The following is a 12,037-nucleotide window of genomic DNA, read 5'->3' on the forward strand; positions in this document are numbered from 1 at the left end:
TGACAGGAACAGCAGGCGCTCGTTTGGATTACACATCACCCCCCTCCAGATTAGAGGGGGTACTCAATCACAAACGAATTGTTCTCTCCTCTGAAAACCAGCCTTGGTACAGACATCAGGGAAATAAAGACCCTTCAAAGGCCAATATTTCAAAAAGAACATATGAAAAATGGGCTTGTTAGTTAGGATGGTCTCTTTCCTCCAAAGTCACAATGCCTGTCTAAAGACAACAAGATGAGGCAGTGAATAAACTACCATTTTCTAGACCCGACAGCTCTGTGCCAGGTGAAATATTTCAAACTCTTCCTGACACAAAATGTCACAACTGATGCAAGTTTAAGTGGCCTCAGCCGTGGTCACGTCGTATACTCAGGTTTTGCCAAAAATACCACAGCTCTTACAGATTGGGAGCAAAAAAGAAAACAATTTCTGTGGATGTAAAAGTATCCAAGAGCAGGAAATGCATTTCCTGTCTGCACGGAGGGAGCTGAAATTGTTGTGAAAGTGTCACAAGGACACATTCTCACCTGTGCTTTTCTGCCAATTATTTCCTGCTGGGAAGGCTTGTGAGCTGGGGTCCTGGACCCTGGATTCAGCCCCTGGTCTGCCCAGGTAGGACAAAACAGAGTCAACGACATCCTCCTGGTCACAGCATGAATTAAAAGTGATCTTAAACTGCTCGGATAGAAATCCGACTTTTACAAGATTAAAATTTTGCCAGCTGAATCCCATTCATCGGGAAAGCAGCTAAGGAAGAGGTTATGTTAGGCAGGTGCTCTGAAGAGAAAGGGCAGGTTGGAGGAAATTAATTAAAATACTGGGAGCAGGCAAGGGGAGCACTGGTGAGATACAGACCAAGTGCCAAGGGCCTGTGAATGGGTGTTTGACTGCTCAGGCAACACTGAACAATTTGGCACTTTAAAAGCCTGCCCAGCAGCTGTTTGTAACCCCACCAGCCTTGCTCTGAACTAGCTGACAGCTCCTCTCGCACTGTGTTTTTTTTTAAGCAAGGTTCAGCCTAAATGCTCCAGAAGCAACACAAGGCATGATTAAAAATCCCAGCCATTCCCTTTGAAAACCCAGGCCTAGCCATTTCTATGCCTCAGTTTCCCTCCATAAAACAGAAATAACAAAGATGCCTTTTTCTAAACCTCTGTGTTTATGAAATGCATGAACCACACAGGTCAGAGCACCCTGGGTGAGGCAGAGCCAAAGACTGGGTACAAAGCAGCCCTGACCTCTGTAACAACCCGGCAATCTGCTTCATTTGAAGGTGTGATCTGCCCCACAGCAAGCCAGTAGCACAGGATTCAACTCTGCTCTCCTTGACCCAGCTGCTCAGAGCCTGGCCTACCTGGAGCAGGGGGGGTTGTGAGTTTACAGACTTGCAGGACACTGTGCAAGCGCTCGACTGCAGGTGCCACTCCCTGCCAAGATCTCATTCATATCCCACCAGCCAGTTTGGAAACCAGCTTTCAGCTGCTTGGCTCCCCAGACTCGTGCAGCTGAACCCCCCCAGCTGCAGGGGAGCCCCCAGGCTGCCTGGTGTCCCACCTTACTGCCTGCTGCATGAAGCGATCGGGATCCACCGCCGAAAACGTGGTCAGGACCGTCCCCGTCGGCACCCCTTCCTCCAGCCTGATCAGCTTGTGGTTCGTTGGGAAATACGGTGCTTCGTTGACATCTGTGACTGAAATGGTGACTCCTGCTGTCGACTGGAAGGACATCTGGATGCCACTGGCCAGGGGAGCTTGGTTTGATACCATCACTGTCAGCATGAAAGCTCTGTTCATCTCGTAATCAACTGCCTAAAACAAACAAACAGGCAAGTATAGAGCCAAGCAGGGGATAAATTCTACCTTCTGGCTGGAAGCTGCAAGACTAGAAGGCAGATGATATCAAAGTCATAGCCTGATCTTGTTTCCTCCTGAGCTCAGTTCTTTTGAAGGTGTAAATCCAGAGCAACTTCAATCCAGTGGAGGATTTGGCCTCCCAGTTTTTGGAGGGTCAAGTAGTTAAAAAAATTCCACAAAGGAAAAATGCAAACAGCAGGGAGCATTTGCCCTGTGTTTTGTTCCAATGCTAAATGGTTTCCAAAAGACAACCTGCCTGTGAGAATTGAGCATCACAAGAACAAACCCACCCAATGCAACACGTGGAGCCTGTTCAGGCTCTTTGTTTTCCCTCTTAAATGAGTTTATAAGCAAAGGTGGAGCTGCCAGGAAAAATCCCTGGTCAGGTTAAGCAGGTGGTCCTTCCAGTGGGACCTCTCCTCCTCCTGCAAGGCACCTCGTAGTCTCTGGAGGTTGCCTACAGCTCTTACAGCTGCATTTTGCTGCTGGGAGGCCACAGATCTCTTCTCAACACACACATGAAGACAATGTGTCTGTCCCAGGAGCCAGACAGAGTGAAAAGCCTTTCCTGGCACGACCGACTGAGCCCAGTGTAATAATAGTTTCTAAACCATCCCACTAATTATTATGAGGGAAGTTGCTAATCATCTGCCAGGGAGGCTTGAGTTATGCAGGCTCACACCTGTGCTTGTTAAAAACTGCTTTGCTGTGATTTATAAATTTAGAAGCATATCCATCCTCCCTAATACCTTCTCCTGCGCTGAGTCTGCAAAGCACTCACTCAGGGTGTAAAACGCCACAGCTACACCGACTTGGACAGGGATTTACAGCAGCAGGAGCTGCCTGCCATGTCCTGTTTAAAACCCAGTATTGTCAGGAGGGAAATCAAATCATAGGAGCCTACACGAGAGAAACAAATTTCAGGGGCAAAAGGTAAAACAGTGGAATCTCTACTAGATTGAAGTGCAAATGTTCCCGATGCTAAATGGCTTCCTGACAGGCAGGGCCAACATTTAATAAATAAAAGGAAGCATAAAGACTCCCAGTACACCCACCCGTGCTGACTCATGGACTTGTGCTGCATTCAAAACCAATGCATGGTAAAAGTTCCCATTTAAACACTATTCAAGTCTTGAAACAATTTGACTAATGCATTTCCTCAATTTCTTTTCACACCCCCTCTGATTTATATTCCCCCAGTTTTCTTTATTTTTTCTTTTTTTTTTTTCCATGCTGCTCTGTTTGCTAGGCTGTCCACAGCCACCCTGCACCTCCCTCCCAAAAGGGGCTCAGAGGCAGCTGGGGGCTGAGCAGCTCCTTGGGGAATGATGTGGGCAGCTCCCTGCTGCTGATGCTCAGGACACACTGACCATACTGCTAGGATGTGGCCTGATGTAAAGTAGTGGGGACTTTTTCCCCCCCCCCCAAAATGTAGGGCTGCTCTCTCAGCTTCTTCCTCTTTCTTCTGGTAGCAACAAAACTTGGGCTGCAGAAAAATCATGCAAGGAGCAGAGCTGGACCAGGATCAGGCACCCCAAAAGCTGTCTAGGAGGCATCAGTGTCATCAAACAGTGTCCACCACACTTCAGTCTGCAAGACAGAGCTGATGTGCTCGTTTCTCCTGTGTCCACTGAATCCTATTTCACACAGTTTTGCAAAAAAGAAAAAAAAAAAAAAAAAGGTAAAATCAAGAGTCTGTGCTGTCCTGGCAGTTTGGGCTATTGAACCCCATAGGACAGCAGCCCCTTGCAGCCAGACACTGTCCAGCTCTAAGGCAGAACTTCTTTTACACCTTAATAAGCAATTTATACCAGAACTGTTCGTACCTCTGCTCCCTAAAACTGCCTCCCTCTGAGGACAATGGTGCACAGAGTACTCGGTGTTCCTCACACCACACTCACCCCTTCCACCTCCATGCATCTCACTGGAAATGCTGTACACTGGTCATTTGATGTGGTTTTAGGGACATGGTGGACTTGGCATTGCTAGGTTAACAGCTGGACTTGATGATCCTAGAAGTATTTTCCAACCAAAATGATTCTTTGATTCTATGACAGCAGGATCCTGAAAAAGCCCACAGAGCCGCTACATTTTGGGACAAGGACACGTGGGACTCTTGCCTACTTTTCACTTCCATGTCCAAGAAGCACTAGAGATGAAATTAAAAAGCAGCACTTTTGCAGATACTCCTTGCTGGATGGTTGGTGTGTGATCTGGCTGTGAAATATCCCCTGGAGATGCTGCACATCCTCCTCCTTCACGAGCACCTCCGACCTGGCTGCAGCAGAGCGATGCCGAGGGCTTGCCACGTGTCCTCTTTTTCTCGGGGTACTTTGAACTGAAGTGAACAAATTTGCCTCATGTTATAGTTGAGGCAAATAATAACTGAAGCTTCAGCAGCATCTCCATTATAAATTCACAGCTCTGATCCATGCAGAGTTTATAATAACATTTTACTTAGCTGGCTGCCACAGGGCAGCCACTGCTGCTCTGGGAGATTGTCTTCAGACTCCGCGGTGTCTCATCTGAGTGGGAAGTTTCCCTCTGCCCTTGATCAAGGCTTTCTTTGAAGATTAGGGTCTTGCACAGTTATGGAAATGGTTTGGAAAGGCAAGAACAGAAATGGGAAATGTTATACTTTTGGTGATCACACTGGAGCTATAGATGGGATTTTGCTGAGGGCAGATGCAAATTGGCCCCCATGAGCATAATCTGAACTCCAAAGGTAAATCCGGCTTGGAAGGATTTCTGGCCCTCCATTTCAGGCCCCTAAAATGCTGGTGAAGTGGTGGGACTCTGCACAGAGCCCCCCTCCCTCTGCTGTTGCTGTCACTCCTTTGCTTGCAGCAGGAGTTATCTATGAGTGGCTTTGAAGAGCCACGTGAAAATCCAGCCATGTAGGGTCTGTAAATAAATGGTTCATTACTTGACTTTAATTTTTTACCTGTGTTTTCAACCCACATCAGTGATAAAACCAGCAAGAAACTGCTCCAACACAGCAAAGAACAAGCTCTGACTGGTCATCCAGTCTGATGAGAATACATCCCCCAAACCTTTAAGCATATTCACTTATTAACAGAGAACAAAATATTTCAAAGAAGGCGGAATCCTAAGAGTCTTCCCTTCTTCACCATGAAAATTTAATCATAAGCAATTTCACTCATTCTCCTTGCTGAAAATATACCAAAAAGCCTCCCAGCCAGATAGAGGTAGGGAACCCTGGTGCCCAGGAGGATCAGGTGAGGTTATGTAGTGAAGACATCCAATTTCAAGCTCTGAGCTCAGCTTGACAAGATCGGATTTTCATGTGGTTCTCTGCTTTGTGATCACTGTGGGTTACACAGCAGTGGAAAATCAACACCAGCATCAATGGTGTCTTGACAAATCTGCCCTGCTTTTTGCCTGCAAGTTGTGAATAAGGGATGGTTCATTATGCACAATTCCTTGTGCAGCAGTGTTGATCATGCAAATCCCCTGTTGTTCACTTTGATGTGCCTTTAAACTACAGTCCTGACACTTTGCAAGATTAAAAATAAGGGGTCTTCCCCTACTTGCAGTGAAAATGTTGGCATTTCGATTTCAGACTGGCTGCTGATGTCAGTGGAAGTTAAATTTTTGCACTTTTCTTCATTGAATGTTTTCTGTTGAAGCAGAAAATACAGATTTGGGTATGTGTATACTTACACGCATATGTACAACCATATACAGGTGTCTAAGCTTGAAGGGGTTTCATAGGAAGGGCAATAAAAAGTGATAAATAAGAGGACCTTGCTGAAATACCATCTGGCAGGTAGGATGATGTGTCCCTTGAAGTTTCAGCAGAGCAGCATCTGCAGACACACACACTTAGCCCAAGGGTCAGGGAACAGGACAGGCTCACACATTCCTGCCAGCGTGACCTCACTGGCATCTCGCTGATGCCATTTCTCCTAAGAGACAAACTGTGCACATTAGGAATGACTGCAACTTGTTTGGCTAATAACAAGGAAGCAAGGCTCAACACAGAGCTATTCTTGAATCATGCTGCTCTTTAAACTTAGTATTTCTACCTATGTTGTTGATTAAAACTTTTTGTCAGGGAAGGCCAGACTTATCAGAAGGTGCTGCCTTTATCCACCCCAGCAGGTATTAATCCTTCCCACGTGCAGGGCATGGTGTGTGTTGTGCAGCTCCTGCACATCTCAACAGCCTATGTGTGATGTCTGCTGTTTTTTGTAGGCAGAGGGAGCATCCACATGCATCTTATCTGGGAAGAGCTTCAGTGAATGCTGAAGGGATCCAGTGATGTCCTGGCTGCGTGTAATGACTGCAGAAACACTCACTGGCCTCAAAACTGAAAGAGAAGTGAATGCTCCAATGAAGATAAGAGAAATGTTCTTTGGAAACATGGAGGCAAGGAAGGAAACACCATTTGGCACTTGCACTCAAGATTGAGGCTTCCAGCTCTACCAGCACATGGAGGGAAGAAGGGATGGTGGATATTTCTGGTTTGATTTCTTGGGAGTCTTTAGACAAGATCTTCTGCTGATCCAGCCTGGGGGGTGGCTTTGAGTGGAGCTGTCCTGAATTGAGGATCTGTTCCACACTGTGTGTTTATCACTTAATACCAGAGAAAGGAAAATCTCTCCAACAGTTTCACTGCCAAACAACTCAGTCAAAGGGAAAATTTCCCTCCCTTCTGTTACCAGAAAATTCACTCCTCTTGAAATCTCTCCTACACTCCTTGCTTTCACAGAGGATCACTTGACTGACCCAGGCAGTGAAACAGCACCCTTGATCCGCACCAAACAGGGGCTTTTCTGGCTCAAGAAGGGCAGGGCTGCCCAGCCCAGGCTCATTTTCTCTTACAGAGCTCAAAGAGCCAAGGAGAAGCAGGAGGTGGAGGTCAGGCTCCGGTGCTGGGAGTCCCTTCAGCATGTGAGGCTTTTTTGAAAGCTCATGGTGGGTTGGGCTGAGCTGGGAAACCCAGAATACTGGAGAGTATTCAGGACTCCTACACACAGAGAGATGGGAAACAACAGATCCAAGCACTTGTATTTCCAGGCGGGAAAGGCACAAAACAGCTGCAGGCTCCCGGCCATCCCTGCAGCTGTAAGGGTGACAACCCAGTGTGCTTTGGCTTCCCCCTTACCTTCACCACGGTGACCATGCCCTCGTTGGTGACGGGGTCTGTCCGGATGGTGAAGTGGCCCGAGGGGTCCCCGCTGATGATGCGGTAGATGGCGTTCCAGTTGGGAGAGTGGGGCTGGTCCCGGTCCATCACCGTCAGGTTTGCCACCACAACCTCCACTCTGTTCTCAGGCACTTCTCCTGAATACTGCAAAGGAATGACAGGGGTGGTCATGGTGGGAGCTTTCTGTCCATCCTCACACCTCCCTGCCCTCCCTCCTCCATCACTGTGCCCATTGGGAAGCCAGTCCCATGAAGGGGACCATGGAATTATTCATAATGAGCAACACATCTCTTTCTCAATTCTGCTTTTCCTATTTTTTTCCTTTGAGTATTTTCCCAAAGCCTAACTTCACCTCTCAGCCCGAAGGAGAACAAACCCACTATCTCACAGCCACTGCACAAGATCCAGCAAATGCTCCAAGGAATCCAACAAAAAACATTCTTTATATTCTTGCTCAATTACAGCAACCAGAGAGTTAATTGTCAACAGCAGGGGAAAATGGCATACTGAAATGTCTACATTTTTTAGGATGAGTATCTCAATTTATCCCAAGGTATTTTGCCTCACTCAGATTTCAGTGATGGCATTTTATTGCTTCTTCAGTGATTTTACTTCATTTTATTTCTTTCTTGCCCCTGATTTTGTCTCATTATTTGAAGTGTTTCTTGTGATTTTGCCACAGCCTTTCCTGGTGCTTAATTCTCTCATTTAGCACTGATTTCCATGGAGCATGTCCTGTTCAGGCACATCCTGACACATTAACTGCATTCTCTTCTGCTTTCCAGTCCCTGATTTATCTCATGGCTGATCAGGGATCCTGGCCTGTGAATACTTCCAGTGTTTGGGGCTCAAAAGCTGCCAGCAAGACACATTCCCAAATTTTCAACCGTCCTCATGTCTCAGCACTGCCTATTAGCAGCACTTGCAAATCAACACTCTGATTGACATATGGCAAATTAAACACTGGGGAAACGCCGGGAGCGGCTGGCTCGGAGTCTGCAACTGAAATTCTGGCCCCAAACTGCAGGAGCAGAGCACTTCTAAAATCTGGCCTTTGGTGTGCACAAATGCCAGGTTGTGTAAATGATAATAAATCATTCCTTTCTTAGCTCAAGAGTCCGTTTCTCCTCCTAACCCATCCCCATCCTTTGGCATCTCTCTGTGATGGATGCTTGTATTTAGTATATATTATTTCACCGCTGACAGCAAAAATATTCAATCTGCCTTATGCTAATGTAAATTTAAATTTGCCCTTTAGTGGTATCCTGAATGGCATCTTGCCCTCTTTTCTGCTGTGTACCTGTCCTAAACAAGTTTTCATTAGTGAATGCAGATGGCATCTCTTTCCAGCCATGCCAAGTGGTGGGGAAGAACAGTGGGAAGCTGCAGGATAATTCTTATTCTACTACATGCTACAGCTCTTCTATTCTCTTTATTTCCCCTGATTTCACTTATTCTTTACCCATTCTCTTGCCCAATTTGGAGTCTCTGTGGCACACAGCTTAAACAAGGGAAATATATGGAAATTCATCAAAAGCCTCTTGAAAAATCCATTAGATTATGCCATATGTACACTCCACTATCAACCTTGTCTGAACTGAAGCAGATTAGTTAAACAGGATCATCTCTTCCTAAATCCACACTAGTTATTGCCCATTACATTAAATTAATGTTGTATGGCATGGCAGCAGTGACAAGCTGACGAGACCCCCGTGTCTTTTAGGCTGCACTGCTGACAACAAGGTATCATACTGTAATTCCAAAGGAGTTAAACACTCTGTGAAACCATCTCAAATCTTCAACCCAGGACCACAGATTTCATCTGTCAATCCTAGGCTTATGCCCTGCAGAACCAAACAGAATTAAGTAATTAAGAACAAACCATCAGCTGTATTTAACCCATTTAAGAGGGACAGTCTTATATGATCCCTGAACACCTTCAGTAGGTCACACCCCAGGTGCTGCCAATGAGTTTGGGTTACATGAAAAGCCCCACACAACTGATTTTACAGCAGCTCCTCTAGCAGCCATCACAACAGCCCACAGTGATAGAGCTTACACATTTCAAACATGAGGTTATATTAAAAATTATAAATACACAAGTACATGCCAGTATAAAGCCTGGAGGAAGATCACAGCAGCCTAAAAAGCTTTTCCAAGCTGATGTGGGTGAAAACCACAATGGTCAGCACATCCTGGGCAATCCAGGAGTTCATCCACTTGTTGTTGACCTCTGTTAGGTACAGTTAGGAAATTATCAGTCCTAAGCAGAATTGAGAGTGGATACTGCTTACTGTGCTTATAAAGCAAAGTATTATTCTGATGAGAACAGAGCACCTTCACTGGAATCAAAGGAGCCATCCAAAGCTATTCAGGGTAAAAAGCAAATCTTGGAGAGATGTGCCATGAAGAAAAGAGTAATTTTCATCAGCTACAGATCAGCAGCCACTGAGAATTCAAACTGGAGTCTGCTTTTCCTCCCTCTCAAACTCCCCCACTATCATTATTATAGGTAAATGCTGTAATGTGTATTGTCCACAACTGTCTTTACCTTTAATAAAATTAAGTAATGACATTAAATTACACCTGCTAAAGGAAGGATGGCAGCTCAAAGCTACCCACACTTCTTTAATGTCATTCCCTCCCTACCCTGGAGTAATTCAGGATAATGAACATCTTTCACTATGCTTTCCAGCATTCCCTCTGCTCTAAGTTCTCTTTCATAAGATTACAATTGATTTTCAAATAAAGAGAAGCATATCTATTCAAACAAGGTAAAACAATGGGCAACAGAGGAGCTGCTGGAGTAAACACAAGATTGATAAAGCAGTGCTTGACCTATACTTGTAGCATTTATTCATATTCCCCTGTATTTCATTTAGCTCACTTCAAATTGTTGCATTTGAAGTCCTTGATTTCCAGAAAAATTTTAAAGACCACTCACAAGGATTTCTCTGGCTAATTGTCACACACTTCCCTTCTCAGATAAGGATTTGTTCTGAAACTGGCATGTTCTTAAATCCTTAAATTCTGTGGGGTATTTTTTTCTTCCCCTCCTATAAAGGCCTGTGCTGGCAAATCTCCTTCTCCCACTCCCCTTGAGCTGGCCCTTCTGAAGTTATGCCTTGTTGAAAAGGAAATAATTCATTCTGATTTTTGGGTTGGCACTAAAATTGGTTAATCCTAGAATTTGTCTTTCATGCCATTTGGACCTGACAGCACATAAACACGCAGACAAATGTCATTCCAGAGGAGAAAGGGATTGATGTGGGGGACAAATGATGGATTCACACCATGACTTGACTTTGTGCAATAAATCTGGAGTCTGGGCAGTGAAGCCATGCACAGCTGAGTAAAACCAATTACTCAGCCACTCCTAGGGAGGTGTGGGATTGAGACAGATGAACACAAAAATAATTATTCTGGCTTCCTTCTAAAGGGATTTCCTTTTTTTCCAATGTTCTTACTTCTTTCCCTGGCTGATTTTGCTAAAAAGCTGTGAAGGCAAAGACTTGTTCAGATGAATGTCTGCAGGAAAGATCTTTCTGTAGCCTCCAAGATTCCCTAATGATGGCACAACATTTGTTCCAGGCAGCAGCGGTTTATGAAGGCTGAATTGCCTGGACAAATAGCGTTTCATGACCCATAGCTATGGATTAACAGAAGAATGAGGGCATCTCAGTCCTCTTATTAGACTTTGAGCCCTTCCCCTGACAGATAGGACTGCTGCAAAGTGCTGAATCTTCTCTCTAGGTCCCTTAGGCTGGCAGAAACTGAAATGAGAGTGAGTGCATGTGGTGGTGGGGAGCCCCATCCCTCCCAGTTCCTGCTGCCAGCCTGCCCCTTTAGGCTCTGGAGATAAGGTGATGTGCAGCCAGAGAGCCCAGCACTCAGGGGGCTCCACTGGCTGAATAAAACCCACAGCTCCTCACGCTCCAGGGCATCCACCCAACCCCATGCTGGCATCCCAGGCTAGAGTTTACCTTTTCTGCTAACAAAGTTGCTTGAAAAGCAGGAAAATTAATAAACAACTGTGGTCTGGTTGCAGCAGTCTGTGTAAAATGGGGCGGGGGGAGGGGAATGGAGAAAATCTCCTAATAAATCATTAATTGTGATGTGCCTGCCCAACTGCAGCATGGAAACAAGCAAATGCCATCCTAATTGATTGCTTCTTATTCTGTCTTTATAGGCCTGCATTTTTTATTGTGTGGATTGAATGAGCCCAGAGGTGTAAAAAACCTCTAGATTGTACTCTGCGTATCTGCCAACTTGATATTTAGATCAATAATGCTCTTTCCCCCCCACCCTCTACTCCTACTACTGGTAATTTAGCTTTTCTTCCTAGCAGAATAATTGCTGTTTTCTTAAGCCTTACTATCAATTCTGTGACCTTTAATTTCCAATATAATTTTCTGTAGGGATGGCGGTGCTGTGCTGTGAATTATCCCAGCCCTCAGCTGCTGTGACAGTCACACAGGAACTGCCAGGGTCTCTCTCCACTGTGCGCAAAGGAGACCACGAGTTTGCTCAAATCCCCACAAAACCCCTGTAAAGTCAGCCTTATTTTTCAAGTCAGGCTCTGAGATGCTCATTTCTGGTTTTATTAAACTACTCACTCCAGTGAGGTCTCGAGTGATGACCACTGATGTCCTCACTCCTTTTTGAGGCTGCTCTGCATTCCATCAGCTAGCAGCCCCTCCACAAACCTCTGGGCTGTTGTTTTTCCAGGTTCATGCATCTCTGCAGCATCCCTGCTTCAGCTTCACATCCACATGGATCTACTCCACAGCCCACCCATGCATTCATACCCAGCTGTCACGGTGCTCCCTGGCAAAGGAACTGCCCAGGCTGCAGGCACTGCCTTGTGGTGGTCAGGCAGGAGTCAGCCTTGCCCTGCCCAGTCAAGGAAGTGCATGACAATGGGCTCACCAGCTTTGAAAAGATGCTTTGCCTCTGTCCTCAGCAGTTTGTGCCATTAAAGCAGCTCACCTGCCTGCAAAGGAGCCCTCTC

The 12,037-nt window shown here is 45.7% G+C and overlaps 1 protein-coding gene across 1 annotated transcript in view; it reads right to left on the bottom strand.

Moving 5' to 3' along the window:
* Positions 1 to 12,037, bottom strand: part of CDH4 (cadherin 4) — a 419,012-nt gene that overhangs the window by 16,171 nt on the left and 390,804 nt on the right. The window contains exons 9-10 of the mRNA XM_053958581.1: positions 6,985 to 7,170; positions 1,555 to 1,808 (exon numbers count right to left, since the gene is read on the bottom strand). Of these exons, the coding sequence (XP_053814556.1) occupies positions 1,555 to 1,808; positions 6,985 to 7,170 (440 nt within the window). The remainder of the gene's footprint in view (positions 1 to 1,554; positions 1,809 to 6,984; positions 7,171 to 12,037) is intronic.

Source organism: Vidua chalybeata, chromosome 17 (assembly GCF_026979565.1).
Source record: "Vidua chalybeata isolate OUT-0048 chromosome 17, bVidCha1 merged haplotype, whole genome shotgun sequence".
Taxonomy (NCBI): Eukaryota; Metazoa; Chordata; class Aves; order Passeriformes; family Viduidae; genus Vidua; species Vidua chalybeata.